The sequence below is a fragment of the Halichoerus grypus genome, chromosome 9 (assembly GCF_964656455.1).
Source record: "Halichoerus grypus chromosome 9, mHalGry1.hap1.1, whole genome shotgun sequence".
Classification (NCBI taxonomy): Eukaryota; Metazoa; Chordata; class Mammalia; order Carnivora; family Phocidae; genus Halichoerus; species Halichoerus grypus.
This window is the reverse complement of record NC_135720.1, coordinates 59,996,373-60,023,099: the sequence shown is the minus strand read 5'-3', so window position 1 is coordinate 60,023,099 and position 26,727 is coordinate 59,996,373. Positions and strand designations below refer to the sequence as shown.

Here is a 26,727-nt window from a genome sequence, read left to right as displayed (position 1 = left end):
AAAAAAAAAAAGACAACGACAACGACAGAGAAGAACCTGAGTAGTTACCTATCAACAAAGGCACCGTCCTTTTATTGAAAATACACTCAACAATTATCCTATGAATGAATAAATAAATAAATGAATGGATGAATACAGGAAAATGTGATTGTGCAGATCTTTTTCCTATAAGGAACAATCCAGCCTCTTCTCTCCTACCTGAAGCCCCCAGCCGGTCAGCCTACCCATGCAGAAGTGGTGGGTTCAAGAGGTGATATGAAGCTCACGTGGCCCTGAATTGATTTTGATAAACCAACTTTTTGGATGGTTTAAAGATAACCAACAAAAACAATAACAATAAAACCTTGTCAGTTTCAAAATGCCAAATCTGTCAAAACAAAGCTATTTTCTCAATTAATGTAAGACAGCTCTTCTTCCTTCCTTCCCTGTCACTCAACATGGATAATAAGAGATTGCTTTTGCACACACGTCCCATACCAATTTTTCTCCTCTCTGAATAGGTCAAAGGCAAGAAAGAAGGAACACTAACAACGGTCACTTTTAAAGACTCTTTATACAGAAGGCTTCTTCAACTGGGGTCCGTGAGCCCCCTAAGGAATCCATGGATGATTTCAGGTCTCTAAATCTGAACTTATATGTAACATTTTGTATATTTGCATATATGTATTTTTCTGGTAATAAGGTAGAGGATTTTCATAGGATTATCAGTGGCATCTCTGACATCAATCTAAAACCACTACCTTTTAGTGTGTGTCCTGCTTTTGGGCATACCTTTCCCGTGCAGCCATCAGGGAAGGAAATGATGAGTGCTGTGTTTCCAGAGGAAGGGGAGACTATAATGAGCTGGGAAGTCTTCTTGCAGAACTCATGAAGCTGGGCCTTGAGAGGTGGGCATGCATTGGGCCAGTGGATGGGAAGGGCAGGCATTTCAGGAGAAAGGCTAGCATAAGCAGAGGCGGAGTGGGGACATGAGGCATGTTTAGGCAACGGCAAGCAGACCAACCTGGATGCACTGGATGGCTCACATGGAGGAGCCCTGGCAGACACCCCAGGAAATGAGATGAAGGAAGAGGTGAGAATACCAGGCCCCAGGGAGTGGCCCTCACCCTGAGGCAATATGGCATGCCCTCAGGGCCAGAGCTTTTTAAAAAAATTAATGGTGATGGGTGGAATAGATCAGGGAAATGACCAAGCATTTAAAAGAGGCTATCACAGTAGTCTAAGCAAAAGAGGATGCCCTAAAATTAGAGTGCCATGTCTGTTCTGTTCACCACTCTATATCCAGTGTGGGTCCCAGGGCCAGGCACAGGGTAGGTGCTCAGTAAATATGCAATAAGTGAGCATATGGGAATGGATTCTTAAAAGATAAGTAACAAAGAATAAGGAGTCTTGGTGACTTGGTATCATTCATAGAGCCTAGCAGTGCCTTGCACAGAGTAAATCCTAACGAAAGATCTCTTGAACTGGTCTGGACCCGGCTGAACAGACATGGAGGACAAGAGTGGAAGACTCCAAGCACTCTTCGAGAGAGGCTGGGGACATGCTGGTTCCACGAGCATGGAGTGATTTCTCAGGGGACGTGGAAAAGGAAACCAAGTCAAAGTGGTGTAATAGCAAGAACCATCTAAGGCAAGGTGAAAGACTTCAGTCCGGGTCCTGCCCTGCAAATGAATGTGCATATGACACGGAGCCAGTAACAACCTCAGAGGCTCTCTTGTAAGGAGCTTTCTACAACTAACCCATGGCCCAGCTATACATTGCTATGATTCTACACTTTTTCTCAGATAATCTAGGCAAGACCCAGGAAGCTAAAATCCCTAGCTCTTCCTTTCCTTGAACTCTATTTCAGGAAAACATATCCTAATACCAAATACCACAGTACACACAGGCAGGGCTCACTGGAGGGCCAGAGTGTAGTTGTGATTCGAGTCCAAGTTGTTCTAAGTCTATGATCAGTCACCTGGGTAGCTCATGGCCTCGGGAGCATCACTGTTCACAATTCATTATGTTACAACAACAAAATGCTATAAACTTATACTGCCCTTATATCTACTCTGTCATATGCAGATTAAATCATACCGTGGCTGCTCCTCAATTCTGATGAGTGGGGATGAGGGGCAAAGGGAGAGGGATAGAGGGGCAGAATTTATTTTTACAATGACAGGTAAAAAAAAGAACAGGTGGCTAGCGGGTCTTCTGCCCAACCAAGAACATCTGTTAACATTAAAGATCACACTTTCCTTAAGTTACTTTCCAGTAAAAAAGAAACACAACTTGAACAAGTAAGCCAGATAACCAAAATGTCCCCTAATTTCTTGTTATTTTTTCTTATAAGTAGCACCTGTTCACCATACTAGAGAATACTTCAAATCTGGAGAGCTTAAGAATGAAAGATAAAATTAAAATTAAAAAAGATAAAATTAAAGCCCTCCCAATAAAGACTACCCAGGTCATCCACACCACACCGATTCTGTCTTGGTCATTTTGTTTCCATAACCCACGTTGGAAAGGTAAAACCTGGGGATATTATTCCAGGGTTCCAAATCAAGTTACACCTACAAAATGTTGGCTACCCAGTCATGAGCTGTCAGGCTAGTACCCAAGACTCCAAGTGGTAATGTCCATTCAAGCCCCTGTGAGAGGTACCTGGATAGAATCACTTACTTTACAATGAACACCGGCTCTCCATGTACTCGCCCTCCAAACAATGCACGATAAAAAAATACAGGGCTCTACACAGTCATAACTTAATCATTCCTGAAGTAAAGATACAACACACCTGGTGCTATATAGTAAGAATAAATTGTAGGCAAAATTTCAAACACAACTCTTTCCAGCTAAGGGTAGGGACAGGGCAACTCGGTCTTTGTGCGGCTAGGTCTACAGTCCATCCGTTTACTGTATTGAAATTTTCAAGCCCAAAGTTTCCCTAGTCACACAGAACTACCACCAGCTGACCTTGGAACATGCTTGTTTGTTAGAGACAAAAGAGGTGAGCAGTCCTCCCAAGTGACCCTGGAGATAAAACACGCTCATCCATTCATATCTTCTCCACCACATTTTCACGAGGCACCAAACAGTCCTCTCAAAGATGAATGGTTTTAATAAGCTACTAACAACTGGGTTTCCTGTGCAGTAAGAATTTCTAACTCAGGGCAACTCCACATTTCCTCCCAGTTACATATGTCCTACACGGTTGCTTCAATGGTAAACAGCCTCAGCAACTCTCCCCCTTTACCTCTTTGTTGAATCCACAGCATTTTAGGATTGTTTTTGCAAAAGCCATATGCAAAGAGAGTCTTTTTCAAGCAAAGTACATGAACTTCTCAGCACATGTTGCGGTCTTTAAAGCAGTGCCTCTCAAGCCCCACAATGAATAGCCATTACCCAGTGAGTCTGTAGTGATCAGGAGTACAGCAGTTCTGCTTGCAGTTGTAAATCTTAACACTGACTCTCCTAGCCCCAATGCATGGCCATCACCCCAGCATCTTCACCCCATATTTCACTGGAAAATGTTCTAAGTCAACAAAAATTATGTCTTCAGAGACAGAGTGCCTTAGTAAATACAGTAACCGCAAGGGTCCACGTGCTCTACGGGGAAGGAGAGGGAGCCCAGGGAGGCTATGGGAGATCCTTAAGAAACATTAAGATTTGTCCTCAGCATTGCCTTCCTTTTATGGGACAATGCCTGAGAATGCCAGAAAAGTTGCATTAGTAAAACTGCATAGAGTCTACACTGCACAAAGTGCTTTGATACCAGTAACATGATCCTCTTCATACTTCATCTTTTCAATACATCTTGCAAGGTTTGTTTTCAAAAAGACATTACAAGCTGGCAAGCGTCTGCTTAGAAAAAGCAGTCAAATCCTTTCCCCTTCACCTCTATGAAACCCATCATATTCCTGAGCTTTATTCCCTTCAGATAAACCACACAGAGGCAACTTAACCCTCGGGAGTCAACAAAGGACAACATTCCAGTGTGCGTTCAGGCAACGAAAGAAAGACTTCTGCAGATACACAGCATTGAAGACTGTTTGGAGCTGTTGATGATCTGTAAAAATATGTTCAAGGTTCTTTCAACAAAAGATTTCAATTCAAGCAAGATCACAGGGAAGAACGAGGACAGAGTCTTAGCTGTGCCTTTGCATGTGTTTCATCTGCTCGGCCTTTGCGAGTGACTGTGGCTGTTGTTGGCTGGATGTGGAATTCCTTTGCCCTCGAATCTTCTTCATACGTTGGAAGCACAATCAAGACTAAAATGTTGTGTTTATGTCACAGCTCTTCCAAGAGGTTTAAAGCGCTGAATGTTACCACATGAATCCTCACAACACCCCTGTGAGGTAGGTAGGTGGAGAGTATTGTTAGCCCCACCTTACAGGTGGGGGAAATGAGGCACACAAGAATTAAGGGACTTGCCCAAAATCACACAGCTAGTCACTGGCAGGACTGAGAAGAAAACTTATACTGATTAGCACCTAGCACAGTGCTTTGCACATAGTAGGTGTTCACTGAATATCTATGGATTTTATTTGAATTATCTCAACATACAATATACACACATAAAATACAAGCAGCCACCATAGAACATTTGTCTCCTACATTTCTCCTGATGACTTCGCTCATTACTTCGAACCCACGTGGATGAAGGATGCTCGAGAATCCGTCTCACAACTAAGCCCTCGGGTTGAAGAGGATCTACATAAACACGATCCACAGACAACCTGTTCTTGCATGGGCTCTACCACACAATGTTAGTTTTCTAATGAAAACAAAAATGGATTTCAGGAACCATGCTGACACTTTTTTTTTTTTTGCCTGTTTGTTTTAAATGGAGCCATCTGAATGGTTCTGTGTTTTGTTTGTACAAAAGGAAATAAGGCTGCTAGAGTCCAGTTAGCCTGTGAGAAGTGTGCCAAGCACGAAGATTTCCTCCCAGCTGAGATGGATTTCTACCTGGGAAATTGGACCAACCCCAGGGTGTGGCAGCTCCGGCAGAAGAGGGTCAGCGAGGCTGAACATCACTTGCACTGTTCGTGGTCTGTGTAGTCATCCATGTCCACATCAGAATCAAAGAGTGAGTGTCCAGTGAAATCCGTATCTGGGGTTCTGGAAAAACTGTTCTCTGCTCCCTCATCTTCAAAGGTCTCTGTCCTTGAGTAAAAGCTGAAATCTAGCAGGGGTGTGTGGGTTTTGCTTCCTTCGCTGCTCTCCTCAGACTCATAGATGGTGTTGTCATCATCGTGATGCCACTCGGGCCAGAATTTCCTCCTTATCCTCTCACAGTACATGGCAAGGTTGATCAGCTCACCTGTGGGGGGGCGGGGGGTAAGGAAAGCCAGGGTTAATTCTCAAAGGCAGCAGTCTCTCAGCTAGCCACTTGGCCCAGGGAATTGGGAAGAATACGGTCGGGGAGACGTTTACAATGTTTTTCCACAGAGGGACCATCAGATACTTAGGTTTTCATGCACATAAGAAGAATGGTGAGTGGGAAAAGTTAAATTTGTGAGTGGGCTGAGTGAGATTCAGGAGAGAATCTTATGGTGATGAGGGGAGGTGGGTAGTTTATCCAAAATGGCAGCTAAACTACCATCATTTGGCTGTGTAAAGCATTATAATTTTATGTTTGCTTATCAAGAGAACTGGTGCTTCGATGGTTCATATTTAAATTAATTTATAGCCCGTGAGACTACACCAACGGTTAGTTGGGTTAAGTCAGCCAGAAGTAATCATTCATTTCACAAACATTTGTAGTGTTATTAAGAACTGGGTACTAGGCCAAGTAGTTGGAAAAAGTTATGTTAAGATGTAAATTTTTCCCTAAATAATCCTAAGTAAAATGGGTAACTCAGAACTGTCTATGGATGAGTGTGTCCACAGGCGCATTTAGTAAAACAGGTATTTTTTTTAAATTTTTTTTAAATAAAACTGAAAAGCTACCCCCATAATTACATTCCCACTCACTGGGCTACTTCTTTTTCATGCGAATCAAAGGAACACTTTTGTTAAGTTGCTAAAATTGTCCAAGCATTTGTCTGAAACATGACACAGAATTTGACATTCATTTCCTAATTCCCGATGAAAAATGAAGAGAGTGAGTTTTTGCCTTTGATCCACCAGATGGCAACATTGCTTACAAACACATAATTTGTCACTATCCCTTACAGGATTTCATCGCCCTAAAAATATTCTTTGGATGTTGTTTTTTTAGAAGTCATATAAACATCTACTTATTATATAGGTGACCCATGTTTTATTGCAGAAAATTAGAAAGTAATGGATACGCAAAAAATAAAAGAATTACCAATAATCACATCCACTGTAATAACATTTTTATGTTCTTCCAGAAATGTATATACCTATATACACACTTACATATATTTATACTTGCTATTTAGCATTTACTATATATTCTGTTTCTTACTCTACTTTTTCCCACTTAACAACCTTAATAAAAAACTTTCAATTTCACACTACCACCTTGATAACTGCACAGTAGTTCATTATTCAGATATACCATAGTTTCATTTTGTTTTTACCACACCCCCTTTATGGCCATTTAGGTTGTTTCTATATTAATGTGTCTATTGATTATAGTCTTTATTTTATTTTCTATCAAAGAATATAATACAGGGTGCCTGGGTGGTTCAGATGGTTAAGCGTCTGCCTTCAGCTCAGGTCATGATTCCAGCGTCCTGGGATCGAGTCCCACATCGGGTTCCCTGCTCCTTGGGAGCCTGCTTCTCCCTCTGCCTCTCTCTCTCTCTCTCTGTCTCTCATGAATAAATAAATAAAATCTTAAAAAAAAAAAAAAGAATATAATACATTCTCATTTTGGAAAATTAGAAGTCTGTATATAAAAATGTATACCATTTAGATAAGGAAGAAAACAAAAGGCACCTATAAATCTCATCAACCCAAGGTCATCACAATTAACATTTTGGTGTAATTTATTTCAGCATATTTTCTATTTATTGTCATTATTACTACTTCCTGTTACTTTGCATAACATTATTATATACATTTTCCCATGAAAATTTTTCAAAACTTGATTGCTGCTCTGCTTCAATAAACCTGTTCCCTATAAAACATAAAGAAGCAAATCCCTCTACTCCATGGACCCTAGAAACCGGTGGATTAATGTTGGTTCCAGGTCACCATTTTCAGTTGCCTGAGATCATAACAGTTCCACTCACCCTGTGCAAGCGTCCACTCTGGTTGCCCCCTACTCAAGGACTGTACGTACATACGCGCCCAGGAGCCAGAAGCCGAGGAGCCAACACCCGCGCTCCTTGAAATGATGCAGACAAAGCCTTCGCTTAGATTCTCCCGCAGGGAAGCAGTCAGGAAACCCCTCACCAGGTATTGCTGCCAGTCCCAGGTAACCCAGACTTGGACAAAGCTGTGGAGGCAGCTGCAAAGTTTGGCCAGGGGCGTGGGGGGGATTATGGTCACTTCACAGCAGGGTCTGGGGCAGCTGCATTTGCCTCAATCAAGACCATTCGCTATGAGCTGGTTAGCAAGCAGCTAGAAAGTCAGAATCTATTCACAGTATCCACAGGATCTACACCATATATGGTTCTAGCCACTTCTTCTGTGGCTGTTTTTTCTACTGCCTGTTTCCTCACTTTTCTTCCAGGAGAGCTGCCCTGCCTTCGTCCTGTGTGACATGAATACCCCTTCAGCGTGCAATAAAAATTAATAATAATAATAACAGCAAACATGCATATAGTCCTTACTGTGTACCAGGCACTGTTTGAAGTGCTTTATTCGTCTGTTGAATTAGTCCTTGCAACAATCCTATGAGGCAGGAACTATTATTATCCCCATCTGTCATGGGAACACTGAAGCAACCGAGAGGTTAATTAACTTGCCTAAGGTCACATAGCTAGAAAGTGGCAGAGCCAGGATTCAAACACCCACAGTCTCCAGACTCCATGCCCTTCACCACAAATCTAATCTCTCTCTCTCTCTCTACTGATGAGCCGACAGCCTGGCTTGGGAATTAATAGCTGCATACTCCCTGTCACAGAAGATTGTTCTGTAATTCTTTTCAGGATCTCAAGAATTATGAGGAGACAGGTGCTGCCCCTCAAAGATAATGAGTAGTCAAGAAGAAGTGATCATTCTATTATGCAGTCCAGAAAGGGATTGCTTTTCATAAGCAAAAACTGGGAGCCCACATACCCATCCTCATATCCTGCCACTGATAAAAACAGTGGAATAAAGAACGAAATTTTCTGGTTGAGTTCTACCCTGTCTGGCTTTGCCAATCCCTTCTGTCCCTGACCCACTCACCGTGCTACCAGCCAAAAGAATAGAAAAAAGTTGGCACTAGAAACAGGCTCTGTGTGTGTGTGTGTGTGTGTGTGTGTGTGTGTGTGTGTATGTGTGTGAGAGAGAGAGATATGCCTGTGTTAACATAAATGCTTATGTTGAAGGTGTGAACCTTGTGAAATAATAGAAAAACTGCATTTTTTTCAAAGTGTACTCAATAATCAGATTACAACTTCATACATCAAACTGGTAAAAATTAAAGTCTGATAACATCCAATGTGGAGGGTCAGGCATTGTAACTACATGTCTGGTGGAATTATAAATTGCTATAACCTTTTTTGGAAAGTAATCCAATGTCATCTGTTGAAATTCTAACTGTTGGCTCAGAACTCCACTTTTATTTCTCTATTCTACTAAAATAAAAGCACCAGTATGTAAAGATATATGTATTTGGATGTCAAGAGCATTGTGTCAGTAAAAAATAAAGAAGAAAAGAAAGATGAAAATGGCCTGAATGTCCATCAGTAGGGATTGACTGAAGAAATTATGGTGTATCAATTCTATATATTTTGCAGCTGTTAAAAAGGCATGATATTCTAGTAAGTGAAAAAAGGGAGTTATAAAGTAATGTGTATAATGCAATTCCACTGTTTAGTTTAAAAATAATAAAAACAAACCAAAACTACTATATACGTCTATGTAAATTTGCACATGAAAAAGAAAGGCACAGAAAGATTCATTCCAAATTCTTAATATTGGTTATTCCATGGGGGTGGATATTGGACATGGATGAGGGGGAAGTCATAAATCTTTTAAAATATTCCTGTATAATTCAACTTATTTTGACAATCATGTATTTTTAAATTTAAAGTTCCAATAAAGTACATTAGTGAAATACTAATGAGTGATAAGTGATATGCTCAGACAGCTTGAGAGGCTATTTATCAGAAAGCCAAATGGTCCTCGACCCAGAGGTCACTCCCAAAAAGAATAAAGAGCTTTTCTCAGTTTCTCCAAATGGAAATATCCCCCGCCGCTCTTTGAAAAAAAAGTGACTCATTTTATTTTCCTGTATCACTGCAATTTCTCTAATATTCAAAAATATTGTGTACAACTTGACACTGAACACATTGTCAACCAGGCCCAGAACCCAGGGCTCAATTTCTCCCAGCTGCCAATCGTGCACAGCAGGAATGAGAGGGAGGGAGAAGCGAGGGGGGAGCCTGCCAGCATGTCCCAGCTCCCCCTGCCCAGGCCTCGGTCATTAACCAGCAAGTTTTTGGAATACATGGGGCCGGCACCCACACGAACTCATCTGATCTGCAGGCATTTACTCGGCACCTCCCTGCTGCAGACCTGTGTGAGGTGCTGGCCATGCCCGTGCTCGCTCTCTTTAGCATTCTGTCACAGGCAGGGAGGGCATGGAGCATGTCCTCTTCCAGAAAAGTTTGAAACAAACTTGAATGGTGTGATGAGGACACCACCTTCCCCTCATCTCCTGAAGCTAAAGGGTACTGACTCAGAGATCGCAAAATACAAATACCCACAAAAGTCACCTGAGCCAGCCCCTCCCCGAGCCCCGAATGCCCCACAGCCACCTCTTCCTGAACATTCCAGATGGAGAACGGTAAGTGCAGGGGTGGGGATAGACTCAACTGTTTCTCAAGGATATCCAGCACTTGATTGAAAGGTGGAAAAAGTTATCAATCAATCAGATAATAAGCAAGAAAAGACATCCAAGAGCAATAAATAACTGTTGGTAAAAGGGCTCCTGAATAAAGTTTTCCAGAAGCACACAGAAGGTGTGGTTGTCACAGATTCCGAAAAAGAGCATCAGGTTGTGCGGCTCTGCGGTGGCGCCACCTGGCGGGCGGACGCAGGGCACAACTCCTGCCTGTCGGGCGCTTCTGGTCCGGTTTTCTGGGCTCTGCCATTCTCCGTGCCTATCCCAAAGAGGGCCCGGATCCACGCGCAATTCTCTGAGAAGGACTCTCTGAACAAAATGTCAAATGTCACTCGACGACCTTGCTGATAGTAACACTGAGATTTTTTTACTGGAAAAATGGCAAAAATTTCAAAATAAATATTAGATCCTAACGGAGGAATAAAATTTGAGGTGCTTTCAGACACTGCTCATGAGAAGACGCCCTGCTATAAGTCTTTCTAGAAAGCAATTTAGCCATACAGACCAAGAGCTTAGACCTTTTGAGATAGAAATTCCCCAACTAGAAATTTGGCTTAAGGAAATAACTAGAGATAATAAGCAAGAATATATTTTTATACAATATTCACCAGAGAATATTAGTTAAAAAATTATGTGAAACAAGCCACAAGTCCAGAAAAAGAAGATTAATCACATCAATTACAATGTAGCCATAGGATAGGATATTATCCAACTACTAAATATGTTGTTTTAAGGCATATTTAATGACAAGGGAAATGGCCAGGACACAAAGTTAATTAAAACTATAGGTTTATAACTGTATCAACATCATGATCCCAATTTTTAAAAATATACACATACATGTACTTGATGAAAGAGGAGGACACAAACCACAATATTAACAGTAGTTCTCTGTGGGTGACAAGGGGCACAAGTTATATTTTTTAATTTTCTATATTTTCTAAATTTTCTCCAGCAAGGAAATAATATTTCATATATCTACATCTATAATACACAAACACATACTTAGTATATTTTAAGAACTGCTGAATATTCAACATCTGTCATCTTACTCACCTAAATTAAGGAAAATTTCTCACTGTTTTAGATGGCTCTGGTACACTATGTGGCTAGATATTGTAACTAATATCTAGAACCAGAAGCTAATATTATACATACACACTCACACACTTACACATGTGGCCAGGCCAACAGCGCTCTGGCTGTTCCAAAGCTAAGGCAGAAAACTGCCTGATCCAAGCATTCACGCTCCTGGATTTGAGCCAGTTCTAAAGCATACAGGTGCTTAGTTGTTTCTGCTTCTCCTTCCTCTCGTTACCTCTTGGGCAAGTCTCCACCATAGAAAGAGCAAAGGCGGAGAAAGAAGCAGAAACCAGAGTAGTAGTTTGCCTATTAGCAGCTACAATCAGAAGCTTTGGAAGGGCATACAACCAATGACCAAAATGAGATTTAGAGACCCTCTGTGGACTTTAACGATTCATGCTACACCAGTCCCCAAGGAGAGCTGCAAGCTGCTAACTTGTTTGAGAACCAAAGTACATGCAACTATGTGCCAAAGTCCCTCGCAGACGATGGTGTCGGATTCCCCCAAATGTGTGGGTGGGACTCAAAATTGATCCTCCAAAAAGGCTGACCCATTTCTTTAAAAAGAACACTAAATGTCTTGAGTCCTTCCAGGAAGTAAAAGTGAAAAGGGCCAAGTCATAAATAATTTAACAAAAGATGCTTCATTCCTATAAGAAGGGATTCTATAGAATTTGATAGTTCTACTCATAATGGGTACCTAAATGCTTCTGACTCATAACAGATGACGTCAGCCGTGTGTGTTAGCGCGCTTGCGCGCATGTGTACAAGTGGGTGTGTTTGGGGTATATGTGTATAGAAGTAGGTGAGGAGATGTGGCAGTGTGTGTGCTCATGGGTGTGTAAGAGTGGTGTGCTAGGGAAGTGGAGGGAGGGAGTAGGAAGAAACAGGAATAGAGTGTAGATATAAAACATACCTCTAAATGAACTAAAGGGAACCAATATATTTTAGATGATTAAAATGAAGAGAAACTATTTTAAATGCTACAAACATCACCAATAGGATAACAAGTTCTATTTAGGTAACTTCCAACACATTGCAAGACAAGGAACAGCTCTATGCTGATCACATAGGAAATTAAATATTAGTCCATGCTATCCCTAGCTTCACCCAGCTGAAGTTCTGGAAGACCTTCAGTCAATGCCTGATCCATTCCAACGAGGTTTGGTAATGTATCTGAAGCCCCATCCCCACCAACAGGAGAATCTGGGGAATGATTCCTCCTGTCCTTAGCCTGGTCTGAGCTTCTGGGCATGCACATGAATCACACACACACACACACACACACACATATGCACACACAGAACTACAGCCTTCACCAACCTTCCTATCCACCCACCTGTGGCCACCACACGAGTGGTATTCACCTGCCTCAGTTTCTTGTATGATTCTGCCTTGCTTGGTTCCGACCATTGATCCATCAACATTAAAAACATTCTATATGCTATTCACTGGTGATCTCATCTACACCCCCAGCCTTCTCAGCTGGGGCACAAATACCTTGGTCAACTCTGTCACTCCCTTTCCCAAACCCAAATATTGGACTTTGATCCCTATATCCCCAGCTCCCAGGCACTTGCTTAGGTACTTCTTCAAATTGGAGATGACTCGGGGCACCTGGGTGGCTCATTTGGTTAAGTGTTTGCCTTCAGCTCAAGTCATGATCCCAGGGTCCTCGGATCGAGCCCCGCATCAAGCTCCCTGCTCAGCGGGAAGTCTGCTTCTCCCTCTCCCTCTGCCCCTACCCCCCCACCCCCCGCTCCTGCTCTCTCTCTCTCACTCTGCTCGCTCTCAAATAAATAGACGAAATCTTTAAAAAAAATTGGAGATGACTCCAAACAGTTCCCATCTACCAACACAGGAGAAGCCTCTCCCAGAGGCCCAGCTTCCATGTACATCCCACCCCGCCAGTCTGTCCACCAACATACACACACACCAAGATCTGGTCCCTTGACATCGACCCACGTTGAGCTTACTTTCCTTGCCCCCTTGCCAACATGAATTTTATTCTTGGCTTACCACTCCCTCCAACCCCACACATATATTCATTCATCCTTTACGTCTGGTCCCATTCATCCCCACTTCTACCCTCCAGTCCATAATGTAACTCTGGCAGGTCTTACAGCCAAGATCATACTACAAAGATACAAGATTATGTTTCTTTGGCCAAAATATACAACAATTACTATTACTAATAATAATATTTTACATAGTATCAGACTTACAAAACATTTGTTGACACTTTCCCCATTTTTCACAATCTGGAACTTACCAGCTTTACCACTCTCAATGTATAATCTACAGATACCCACTGGAATAGGAGAAAAGAACATTTTGAATTCAAATGATATAGAAACATATGTACTTATACCTTCATGTGAAATATGTAACACCAGTTCAGACTCAAAAACAGCATCTAGATGGGCAATGTGTCCATCAGCCCCGTAGCCCACCATGTTTGCTGCCGAACTAGATAGATCAGAAAGTGGCGAGGCTTGGCACCAATGTCCCAAGGAAATTAAGGAAGACCAACAAAACAAGGGAACTAGGTGGAATTTAAGCCCCGTATCAACAAGTATTAAGTCCACCATGTAAGGAGCTGGTGTAATACACAGTACAATTTGTGTCAACTTTGTTGAGGACACAGTCTAGGCAAGAGGGCAGGTGAGAAGCCCGGTCTTCCTCAACCCCTACACATCCTGAGCATAATAAACTGACCCCAGCCCTGGACACCACAGCCTGGTATCTCCATAAAGCACAGTCAAGTTCACAGGTATTGACCCAGAATTCTCCATTGTGTTACCCCTACCCTTCACCCCACAGCAACTCCTAAAGCCCGAAGAGGTTTGTAGGGCTTGCCTTTGATCAGCCGTTCAGGTCTTGTCCCAGGTAAGGTCCACATCGCCTGTGCCAAGTGTCCAAAGACAGTGGCGTCGAGAGTAGAAAGCTTGGGGCCCATGATGTACTTCTTATCACCTGCAGCAGACAGAGTGGAGAGGTCACTGGGCTGGCCTGCACTGCCCCACGTGGTCACCATGGCGTTCAGCACACTCTACAGGTTCATTTAACTGTGTGTCAAAAGCTTTGCAGAGTCAAAACGCATGCACCCCCTTTATCTTAAAAAAAATAGAAACAAAAGGAAAACAAATTAATTCTGTGTTGGATCAACCCATATAATAGCCAAACAGGGAAATAACTGGGAACATATCAAGAAAAGCAGGTAAGGGAGGAGAGTTCATGGGGAAAAGGGAAATCTGATCACCCACAGACCTCTGAAGGCATCTCCTTGTCTCAAACTCTAGTAATTAAAACTTGAGATGCTTGAGAACACCTGGAAATTTGCTGAACCCATCTCAAAAGTAACCCACACCAAGCACACCAACCTCAGCACTTATTTTATTAAATTAAAACATTTCCTCAGGAAGAACTCAAGAAGTCTAGGCTACGTGGTAAGGTTTCCCACGCTGCACCACGGTCTCTGCAATGCCCTCACCACTGAACACCAGCTTCCACAGGAAGAGAAACTATGAAACTACAGGCCCCACCCTGCAATCGGGTTGACGGACAACGATGTGTCGCACTGCTGCCCCCATCTCTCCTTTTCCATCACTACTGAACCAGTTCAGTCCTCATCACCGGGACCGTCCCCTCTGACCCATTCACATTGTCCCCAGTCCATCTCCCGAGGCACTGGCAGGCACCGTAGCAAACAGAGGCAACACAGGTGGAACTGGGCCCACCTGGTTCACGTCCTGGCAACACCATTACTCAGTGTGGGAGCCTGGTCGGTACTTAAGCTCTCAGAGCCTCAGTGTGCCCATCCGGAAAATGAGGATGATATTAACAGTGTTCACTTCTCAGGGCTATCGTGAGGATGAATGGCATCATGCACATGAAGCACTTAGCACCCTATGTCGGGACCTCAAGCATTAGCTTTCAGGATAGCAGCCCCTCTGTTTCTCCAGCCCATTCCGGATCCCACCTGACTTAAATCACTACAGTGCTCTTTTCACCACGTCACTCCCCTTCCCACGAACACCGTCAATGGGCTATGAAATGGGTTAGGAAAGAAAGTCGAAACTCGGAATTCAAGGCTCATTATGCTCTGCCTCCAACCCATGTTCCGGCTTTCTCTGTCGCTCCTTCCTTACTCTAGCAAACCTGGGGGACACTTCCCATTCCCACACTTCATGCTTCCCAAGGTCACATCTTCGCCCAGGCTGCGCCCACCCCTTTCCCTGCCCCCCACAACCTGTATGTGCTCCCCACTTCTCTCATCTGGTAAATTCTATCCATCCTTCGAGGTCCAGCACGAGCCTCCTTCCAAAGCTTTCTCTGTCTATTCTATCTGGTGGTAAGGGAGTCTCAGTTGAGATAGCCCTGCGTTCAAATGCCGCTATTACACATAGGACCTTGTAGAACCATAAGGCCTTTTATGCCTACTAACCTCAATTTCTTGAACCATAAAATGGGAGGAATTGCTGGTTGTTTAGGCGAATAAGTGAGGTGATTCAAGGAGAGCAAGCAGAGAGGTCTTGCCTCTTCTAGCCCAGTCTCCATACTGTGCTATGTGCTGGTTGGTTTTTGCTTGTTTGTGCATTTTGTCTTTTCAGCTAAATGGTAAGTTCTTTGAAAGTAAGAATAATTTCTTATTTGTATTAAGCAAACTCTAATGCAATGTTTACTACATACCAGGCATGGTTCTAAAGGCTGTACTCTACAAATGTCTACCCATTTCACTGTTCTTGAGTGGCAAGCGGACAAAATTAAGTATCTGATGACTGCGTACAAACAAGCTAGGAGAAATGGCTGGAGTTGGGAATGCCAGTTAACAGACCAACACAGCACAGTACCAGCATATGGAAATGTATCAAATCAACATTTTGTACACCTTAAACTTACATAATGTTTCATGTCAATTATATCTCAATTTTAAAAATAAGTTGAAAACAACAAAAAAACAACAACAAATGGAACTGGAGATTATCTTTAAAAAAAAATCATTTATATTCTATATTCCACAGGGACCAAGGAATGCCCTACAATATGCTGAACGTAACCAAACTATCTATCTACTCTGGTGAGGACAAGCAAGTGGTCCATACCTGGACAAAAATAAAAAAGCAAACCTGGGTAAATCATTTGTTCTCAAGAGTGTTAGTTATTTTCTTGGGGTGCCTGGATGGCTCAGTTGGTTAAGCGTCTGACTCTTGGTTTCTGCTCAGGTCATGATCTCAAGGTCGTGAGATTGAGCCCCGCCTCAGGCTCTGTGCTGAGTGCAGAGTCTGCTCAAGATTCTCTCTCTCTGGGGCGCCTTAAGCATCTGCCTTCGACTCAGGTCATGATTTCAGGGTCCTGGGATCGAGCCCTGCATCAGGCTCCCTGCTCAGCGGGGAGTCCGCTTCTCCCTCTGCCCCTCCCCCACTCATGGACATGCACGCATGCTCTAATAAATAAAATCTTTAAAAAAAAAAAGATTCTCTCCCCCTCTCCCTCCCTGTCTGCTCCTCCCCACCACTCTCTCTCTCTCAAATAAATAAATAAAATCTTAAAAAAAAAAAGTGTCCATTATTTCTTAATGCACCCTGCTGGCTCCATGCCTTGGCCTTAGGGCTGGCATTAGTGAAGCAGGTTGGCCGGGGGACCCTGACCCAGAGCTCTTGTGCCATCCTGAGAGGGCAGGAGGGGCGTGCCAGCCAGTGATCCCTATAGGACTGTGCCAGGGCTCAGCCCAGTCAAGGCCCAAACCTAAGGAAGCCCACAATGCAGAAGCCATGGGACAGTTTTAGGGACTGTGAGAAGGGCCACGCACACTGTTTCAGAGAGAAGAAAAACAAGACAGAGGACAGCTGCAGGAGCTTCCTGCTCAGAAGCAAAAAAAAGAAAATGTTGATCTCCTTAATTTGATTTAAAAAGAGAAAGAGGGAGAGTGATTGTCTAAGGGAAATGCCAGAATGAAGTGTGTAAATTGAGTCTTTGTAGAACCCAAAGACTTTGGAGGCAAGAGGAAAAAATACATACGGATAAAAAAACAAAACAAAACAAAACAAAAACTTGGGAACCTAAACATAGAGCACCTGGGACCTTGATAAAAAGAAAAAAAATAAATAATTAAAAATGTAATCATTTGGGGACACCTGGGTGGCTCAGTTAAGGGGCTGCCTTCGGCTCAAGTCATGATCTCAGGGTCCTGGGATCGAGTCCTGCATCGGGCTCCTTGCTCAGTGGGGAGCCTGCTTCTCCCTCTGCCCCTCTCCCTGCTTGTGCGCTCTCTGACAAATAAATGAATAAAATCCTTAAAAAAAAAAAGTAACCATTTGAATACATACATCAACTATGCATACAGTATTCAACCCGAATTTCCCATTTGGCATCAGAACATTAACACTGAAAATTCATGGATTTAGTTAGTAATAGAACCGGACTAAGAAGGCTGGCTCCCAGGTCTTCCGACCTCCAACCTCAGGCTCCTTGCTCTGTGTAATAGGCTTGGGTCATCATCTCAGAGATAAACACCACCTGAAGGGTTGAGCTGTGATCATTTACCAAAAACAATGCTTTAGAGAGGAAGAAGTACGGAATACAGAAAAAAAAGAAAGAAAGAAAGAAAAGAAAAGAAGTCTAGGGCTTTTGAAAGGTGCTTCCAAAAAAACTGATGGAATTTAGCATTTGTGGAAAACGTTGAATGGTAGATACAAAATCACAAGTGTCTACACACACAACAGTGATAAATTTAAAGAACATCAAAATATACTGTTATCGAAAAGTCCTCAAGGACCAAATGGCAGGAAGCTTTTTAAAAATTTTATTTTGAAAGGATCTTAGACTTACAGAAAAGTTGCAAAAATAGCAGAGCTCCCGTATACCCCTCAGTCGGCTTCTGCCAATATCAACATCTTACACGATCACAGTCCATGGAACAAACTAAGAAATGAACATTAATACAATACTATTAACTGCACTATTTTTATTAGTTCTCATATTTTATTCACATTTTATTAGTTTTTCAACTAATGCCCTTTTGTGTTGCAGGATCCAAGCTAGGATCCCACATTGCTTGTAGGTGTCATGTATCCTTACTCTCTCCTCCAATCTGAAAATTCCTCAGTCTCTCCTTGTCTTGCATAACCCTGACACTTTTAAAGAATACTGGTCAGTTATTTTGTACGACGTTCATCAATTTGAGTTTGCCTAAGGCTTTTTATGATTAGATCAGGTCATGCATTTTTGGCAAGAATACCATGGAAGTCATAATGTCACCTTCTGTGATGGCTAATTTTATGTGTCCATGTGACTGGCCACGGAGTGCTAAGTTATTAGGCCAAACATAATTCTGGGTGTTTTTGTGAAGGTGCTTTGGATGAGGTTAACATTTAAGTGGCAGACTAAGTATTGCAGATTACCGTCTCTGGTGTGGGTGGGCCTCATCCAATTAGTTGAAGGCCTTAAAAAAAGGTGGGGGGAGCTGACTCTCCAGAGAGTAAGGGAGAATTCCTTCTGCCTTCAAAGGGGAACATGGGTTTTTTCCTGCCCTTGGACTCAAGCTGAAACATCAGCTCTTCCTGGGTGTTGAGCCTTTAGACTAGACCCACACCCTCAGCTCTCCTGGGTCTCCAGTGTGCGGACTCACCCTGCAGATCTTGCAACACATCAGCCTCTGTGACTGCAGGAGCCAATTCCTTATACATTTTTATACTAAATATATACATCCCGAATATACTATATTTACATACATTCTATTGGTCTGTTTCTCTTAGGAAACCTGACTAATATACCTTCTCAGGGCACCCTCTCAGAGGGTCCATAATGTCCATGTGTCTTATCACTGGTGATATTAACCTTGACTATGTGGTAAAGGTGGCGCCCATGAGGGCTCTTCGCTGTAGTGGTACTACTTTTCCTTTGCAACTAATAATCTTGGGTGAGATCTTTTGAAACTGTATAAATATCATGTTTCCCTGCAAACTCTGGCCCACTGATTTCAGCATCCACTGGTAGATGTTTTCTGAAACAATTATTACTATGATGTTTGCCTCGTCAGGATTTTCTATTTTTCTCACTCCTTCTACATGTATTGATTAGAATCCTACTTTTCCCTACATCCCCCATTTACTAATGTATTCAATTATTTATTTATGTAAGTATGTATTCATCAATACTTATTTTATTCTATGGCTTATAATCCAGTACTTTCGTTATATATTTTTATCGCTCAAATTGTTCTAGCTTTGGCCTTTTGGACATTGGCAGGAAGTAATTTTAAGAGGGAAATTGAATTTAGATTGGACTCTGCTTAGAGACAAAGAGGCCGGGCTAAGGTCTCAAGACTGCAGGACTCCCAGCTTTCAACGAGTGGTTCCAGATCTTGCAGCCAGACGTTGCAAAAACAAAATACTAAGGGCATTTCTGAAGGGCACTGAAGGAACAGGCTTGGAGGATGAGGCAACTCAAGCTTCATTTTCAGTAGGTAAACTATCCCCACTGGCTTCTGTAGGGAGGGACAGAAGCAGCTCAGAGCTACCTGAGCACCTGTGACTCCCTGCCAGCCTCCAGGTTGGGAACGTGGACCAGAACCACTGGTGAGCACAAATGAAGGTTGAAAATATCAGAAACCCTGGGAGGTGAGGGATATCAGACTCCCTGAGGGATGCTCCACCAGAGGCCAGCTTCCAAGCATCTGGAAAACCTCCGTGAGGGTGCAGAGCCCTCCTGACTGTGAGGGCGAGCCCACATCACAAGAGGGTGTGGAGTACATCCAGCCAATGAAGGCAGGGTGACTTCGGGTGCCCACGGTGATTTCACAGAACTCCATGCCTGGATCTTCAAGTGGCCATTAGGGAGCAGACACCAGTGAGGACATGCAAGGACAGTGACCAAACAGCCAGGGGAGAGGGGCCATGGAGAAGAGCCCATGGCAGGGGCAATAAGAGTTGGCTCCACCAAGGGCTAGGGAATACTAGCTGGTCCTGGGTGTTCCTAGAATCTGATCCTACCTCTCTTGGGTGGTGTGGGCAGCTCTTCTCCATGGAAAAAGCCATGATGCAGATGCAATAACCACTGAGGCACCAAGGATGACCACAGATTGAGTGCTAAGTCAAGGATAACAAAAATGTTCCGGAGCCCTAAAGGATATTCGCTCTTTGTACCTCAGACTTGAGCTGTGATTGGATTTTACAAGATCACTGGTCAAAATCTTAAGTGACCCCGTTAATCCAAGGCTGCTTATCCTGACCTCCAAGCCTGAGCTGGCTCTTGCCACATTATCTTCCACTTCTCTTGTCATGGACAGCAACACAGAGCTGACCAGGAGACACCAGGACACAACACAGATGACAGTATCTGGAAGAAGACGGAGCATGTTGGCCAGCTTCCTCACCCCCACTAAGGATTGACTGAGGTGATGGCTGGGAGAGGAGGGGGAAGGGTGAATATGGAAAGCAAAGCCACACAGTTGTCCAGGGAGAACTAAATCAACATGGAGTCTGAGAAGAATGATCAGAATCCAAGCCTGAAGATTCAGGCCAAACTGAGAGAACAAGCTGTAGAGTTCGAGCAAGCCAGGCTTGGTGAGCAGAGGAACTAAGGGAAAAGGAGAAAAGAAGAGAGCAGTAATAGGTCTTAAAAGTCCCACTTAGAGGGTGGGACCATATAACAGCACAACTAAGAAAGTACTCCTGGTCCTAGGCTGTTTGCCTGCTGCCTGGCTCTCAGCCTTCTCTCCTTGGGGAAGATGCGTGAGAGCAGACAGTTGCTAACTTGCCCCAATCCCAGGCAGGATGAGCCAAGGTCTAGCTAGCATGAATGCTCTACTTCAGTCAAACATGCTGGGTGCTCATCCTACTCCCCCTGGCCTCAAATAAACTTCCTCTTACCCAACCTAAATCTTCCCATCAGGCTCAGAACAGGTCCTCCTTCCTCTACTCTGTGAAGACCACCCACACAGACCTGGTGCATGAGTCCGTCTCACTGCCCACTCCTCTCCTAAACCCCAGAGGCACAACCGCTTAGAGCACGGTTGCTCAGAGAACAGTATGAGCCCCTCAGCATCACAAATTCTCAGGTCCCATCTACTGAATTAGAATGTCTGGGAGTAGGACTAGAAAATCTGTCTTTTAACAAGCTTTCAGGTCCGTAAAAATCACCTGGAGAGCCTGCAGTTCTTGGCCCATATTTCAAATAGCACTGTTTCAGGTGCAATTTTACTATCTATGTTAACTAACTAAATTTAAATAAAAACTTGAAAAAATTTAAAAAAATAGCACTGTTGCAGGTGACTCTTATCATGCCAGAGTTTGAGAAGTATTGGTCTGGACTAGATCAGCCATCTTAAATTCGAGCATGCATCATAATCATTTGGAGGCCTTTTTAAAAACACTGATTGATACCCCACCAGGAATTTCTGATTCAGCAGGTATGGAGTGGGACTCAAGAGTGCATTTCTACGGGGCACCTGGGGGGCTCAGTTGGTTAAGCATCCAACTCTTGATCTCAACTCAGGTGTTGATCTCAACTCGGGTCTTGATCTCAACTCAGGTCTTGATCTCAACTCAGGTCTTGTACTAAACTCAGGTCTTGTACTAAACTCAAGTCTTGATCTCAGGGTTGTGAGTTCAAGTCCTGTACTGGGCTCCATGCTGAGCATAGAGACTACTTTAAAAAAAAAAAAAAAATTGCATTTCTAACAGATCCCAGATAATGCTGATGTTGCTGGTCCAGGGACCACCCTTTGAGAACCACCGATCTAGCTCACCATTAAGTAATTCACACATGCTATCTCTTAGTCTGATTTGTGTGTATGTGCTATCTCCTCAAGTAGTTTTTCAGCTCTTTGATGGCAAATAACCCTCAGTTTTACTTTTCTGTCCATCGGGTACCTATCAGAGTAGAAACTGTCAATTAGATGATAATAGCTTTAATTATGTGTGATCTCTGTCCTTTCTTAAAATGGAGAGCTATTGCAAGTATTAGAAGATAGACTAATGTGAAAGTACTTTGCAAACTAGAAGTGCTATTTTAACATTAGACGTGATCTTCTACTCATCACCAGTAATGAGAACAAGTACTGACTGTGGACAGAACCAGTCCAAGATCTCTCCCAGGGTAGAAATCCCTTCTCCCACTTCCCTACCCCATATTTCCCAGCCCCAACTCTGCTAGAGTCGTCTCTATCACTTCTTGGGCAGGACAGACTATTCTGTGGTTAGACAGTTCTATTCTACTTTCTATTCTCTCTTACACTCCCGATCAGACACTTTTCGTCAGGCCAGTTCCTTTAAAGAGCTCTTGTTCGTATTCCCAGCATATTCTAAAATTGCTGTGTATGTGAGTCTTTCAATTATGGGGGGAAAAGGGGTTGCTATCTTATATGTGAGGTTATTAACCATCAGGAGACACACCAGAAGCAGCACGTATATTTAATCCCTCCGCAGGTTTAATTTTTGGAAAGCAACCAGATACTCCTGCAATTTTCTGTAGGATTTTCTGAAAGAGCCCACAGAAAGAATTTTTCTCAGCTTGTATGAACTATCTTGACCCTGTCGCCACGGACCAAAACCAATCACCTCACTTCCTCTTCCTCTTTGCTGATGTCCCAGCTCTTCAGATTCCCTGGGATGAGACAGGAAGCACATCCCTTCCCCACGACAAGGAAGGAGCTGTGCTTGCTCTTCTGTACGTCAGCCCTCTTAATGTGTCCGAGCGCCTTCTGACCTCCACACACCCAAAGCCCCCGTGGGCATATACTACAACTTTAGAACACTGGGATGAAGGATCTGCACCAGTTGTGGAAAAACTCCACACGTGGGAAATCTAGATTAGGAAAGTATTCCTCAGGAGGCGGCAAACGTCTGCTCAGACTCACATTCTCATTTCCTAGCAACAAACAGCAGCTCCTGGAAGTCGGAATGCACTACAACTAAATCTCTAAGGGTGACGTAACGTTACCGACTCACCGATGACCGGCCTTAATTCTCTCTCCTTGATGTTGCTGCAATATTGTTGCTTCAGAGTCTGACTACACACTGGACTGAGATCTGAGGGGTATAAAAGTCTCCCCAATCTCCCCTTCCCAAGTAGACCTTCTGAGGGTAAAGAATATAGATCACTCAACTCATACTACATCCCAGGAGATGCTTTCCCCTTATTTTCATTTCAGCCTTGGCTGCCCTGTATTTGGGCAAACGAGCCAGTTGTTTCATCCCTTTATTCAATAAAGACTATCTGGTAGCTCCCACATTCTGGTTTGGTTAATGAAACAACGTATCAGGCAGAACTCGATGTCACATCGAAATTTAAGTTCAAATCCTTCTGTAAGGAACTTCTTTTAAGAAAGCTGACTAGTAATAGATTCATTCCCATGGGAGGTTTTGTGTTTGGCCATCAGGGCCATGGAAACAGACTCCACAATCCTGAAGAACTTTTATTCATTTTATGGATCTCAGGTTTCACCTTAGTTGGAACCCAAGATCCTCAACCATTTTCAAACATCAGAGCAAGCACCAAAACCGGGTAAAGATCTTTAACCACCAGAACCGTTTAAGGCAGGCCCAGTGTGATGGATCTTACTCAGATTCACTCAATAGGCACAGATCCCTTGGGGGGAAATCAAATTACTACAGACTTTAGCTTTAAAAATGGGAATCCTGGGGTGCCTGGGTGGCTCGTCTGACTCTTGATTTCAGCTCAGGTCATGATCTCAGGGTCCTGAGATCAAGCCCCGCACTGGGCTCCACGATGGTCGTGGAGCCTGCTTGTGGTTCTCTCTCTCCTTTTCCCTCTGCCCCTCCAATCCCCCCTCTATAAGTAAATAAACAAACAAACAAACTCCTACACATGTGCTAAACATCACATCAAAATTCTGTTGATGCTCAGCGCAGGACTGAGTCTTTATCCTACTTTATAGGAGAGCGATTACTCCTATACTGAATGCTTTTGTCCATGTATCCTGACCATTAAATGGGTTAAAACATGCCACATAGCTCTCTCCTCAGAGCAGACTGCTTTCTCAAAGATCACTGAATCTGGAGACAGAAACCTCCTACATGCCAAGCTCTATTACTTTGGCATAGATACAGATTTCTTCAGAGCCAAGATGAAAATAAGCCTTTAAAAATCAGAATGGGCAATAATAATAGTATCTTGAGAGACAGAAAGATAAGATTCTACTTCTAAAAGATGTAAAACCTTTTATTTAAATAACTTGAGGCAACTGAGATCCGATGCCTGCCACCCACCATCGCAGGTTAAACACTCTTTCCTTGGCTGACAGCCTGGCTTCACTCCTCACAACTCAGCAGCAGCTGAAAGAGTTTCCTACCGGGATTAATAGGATTGGAGTTATGTATGTGTACTTATTATTGCCAAATACAAAATTACCCCAAAACTTAGCAGTTTAAAACAACAAACATTTATTATCTCAGTTTCTGTGGGTCAGGAATCCAGGCCCTTAGCTGGGTGCCTCTAGCTCAGGGTCTCTCACAGGATTTAATCGAGAAGTTATGCAGGGTTGCGGTTACCTCAAGGCTTGACTCAGGGAGAGTGTTTCCAGACTCACTCACATGGCTGCCAACAGGCCTCAGGTGCTCGCTGGCTCTTGACCAGAGACAGTCATCCTCTGCCACATGGACCTCTCTATAGAGCAGCTCACAACAGTGCTGGCTTCCGTCAAAGCAAGCGACTGAGAGCAAGGGAGGAGAGAGAGGATGCCCAAGATGGAAGCCACAGTCTTTTTACAACCTCGTCTTGGAAAGGATATCCCATTGCTTTTACCATATTCTATTTGTTGGAAACAAATCAATAAATCCAGCTTACACTCAGGGAGGAGATTACACAAGAGGATGAACACCAGGAGGCAGGGAACACTGGGGGCCATCTTGGAGGCTGCCTACTACAGAAGCAATCTATTGGAGCTACATCCAAAAGTGTCTGGAAGTTAAATGTCATGATATCTGTAATTTATTCTAAAATGCACACCAAAAAAGAAAAAAAAAAACAGCTGAAGCAAATATGACAAAATATTAACAACTACGAAATCAAGGTGATGATAATGAAGCTATTCATTGTACTACTATTGTACTTTTCTGTGTGTTTGAAAATTTCCTAATAAAAAAAAATCAAAACCACATGATCTTGTTCACCAAAAATGGATCAAGGGGTAAAATTGCATCAACTAAGCTAAATCTTATGTTAAATTATAACATTTGGCAGATGTCCCTCAATGTTTAAATGGACAATACTAACCCCCCTCATCTACCAGGTGAATGAACTCAGCTACTTGGGGGCCTATTTGGTACCTAGGGGCCCTGACCGTATCATTGGAATGGTTCCTTGTGACTTTGTCTAGATTGTGAACTCAGTGAAGAACGAAATCATACTAGACAATGAGCCCCACTCGAGTGCTAACACAGTACCCCCCAGTACCAAGTCCAGTGCCCTGCACACAGTAGGTACCCATTCACTAAAAAATAAGTATATTTTTTAGTGAATGACAAGTATTTTATAATACCTTGCCTTAAATCTTTTGGACCAGAGTCATCCCTCCCATATCTGATGGCATAGAACTCTAGGATCTAGAACTCTGGGGCTCAACCAAGGTGTTGTATAGGTAGTTGAGCTATTTCGGCCCGGTCCCAGACAGCTACAGCTCACTGCTTCGTGGACGCAAGACGGCCTTCTAACCGGGCAGCCCAACAAGTCAGGTCCTTAAGTTTTCATGAGAGAACATCCAAGCCTGGACCACCTGGTTTCTAATGCAGGGAGAACCCTCTTTAAACAACAACATGGAAGAACTAGAGTCACCACAGAATTAAATGTAAAATAGCTGACTCAGAACTAGCTGAAGTTTGCTGTCAACTTCTCCCCCTAAAACTTACATTACAAGGTGTATCTATGAGGCGCCTGTGCTGTGGTTGTGGAGTAAGTTACTAAAACCCCTAGGCTCTCCAAGCTCCACCCCCATAATAAATTGTATCAGAAAAATATAGGAACTATATTAAAGTAGTCCCCAGAAAAGTGCCTTCGGAACAGCAATTCGATGCTAAACCCTGAGCTTTTATTAAGGAAAACTTACAAATGTTTATATTCAAAAACACTGTCTATAAGGGGCACCTGGCTGGCTCAATTCGTAAAGCATGCAACTCTTGATCTCAGGGTCGTGAGTTCAAGTTTCCCTTTTTATCTCGGTAGCCAAAAAACTCAAAGATAAAGTGTGCCCAATTCCAGGAATAAACTCATTCCAAGAACATGATTTTTTCACTTGGTTTCTGAAAGTTTTATATCACGGTTGACTATGCCCTCTCTTATCTGTGCATTGCCTCAAATTCCTTTTGGAAGTTAGTATTCACTCAGCCAACAGTTACAGAGTGCCTATTATTTACCAGGCCTTCTGTTAGATACCAGGGTCAGAGGGAAGCCAGTCAGCCAATTCCTTCAAAATAATAATGTTCCCAGGCAAGGACAGGGGAAAGTTCAGGTGGGGGGCGGGGCAGAGGAGGAGCCTAGACAAGTTCCATATAGTATTTCCATGATGTAAGTCTGCACAAAATGAAACAGGAGAGAAGAGAGACACCCAATGTAGGGAGCCCCATGGGCTGGAGGAGATTAAGGAGAACATTAAGAAAGTTCCTAAGTAGAAATAAAACTTGAGAATCTGTGGGATGAAGCAAGGCAAGGGAAACAGCCCATGCGAA

The 26,727-nt window shown here is 43.1% G+C and overlaps 1 protein-coding gene across 5 annotated transcripts in view; it reads right to left on the bottom strand.

The window, feature by feature from the left end:
- Nucleotides 1-26,727, bottom strand: part of FAXC (failed axon connections homolog, metaxin like GST domain containing) — a 73,610-nt gene that overhangs the window by 3,246 nt on the left and 43,637 nt on the right. For 4 of the 5 annotated variants that reach the window (XM_036121028.2, XM_036121029.2, XM_036121027.2 and 1 more), the window contains 2 exons: nucleotides 13,901-14,017; nucleotides 28-5,308 (listed from right to left, as the gene is read on the bottom strand). In XM_036121028.2, coding sequence (XP_035976921.1) covers nucleotides 5,019-5,308; nucleotides 13,901-14,017 — 407 coding nt within the window. In that variant the 3' untranslated portion in view covers nucleotides 28-5,018. Of the gene's footprint in view, nucleotides 1-27; nucleotides 5,309-13,900; nucleotides 14,018-26,727 lie in introns of those variants that run through there. The other variant, XR_004926235.2, reaches the window with a different exon arrangement.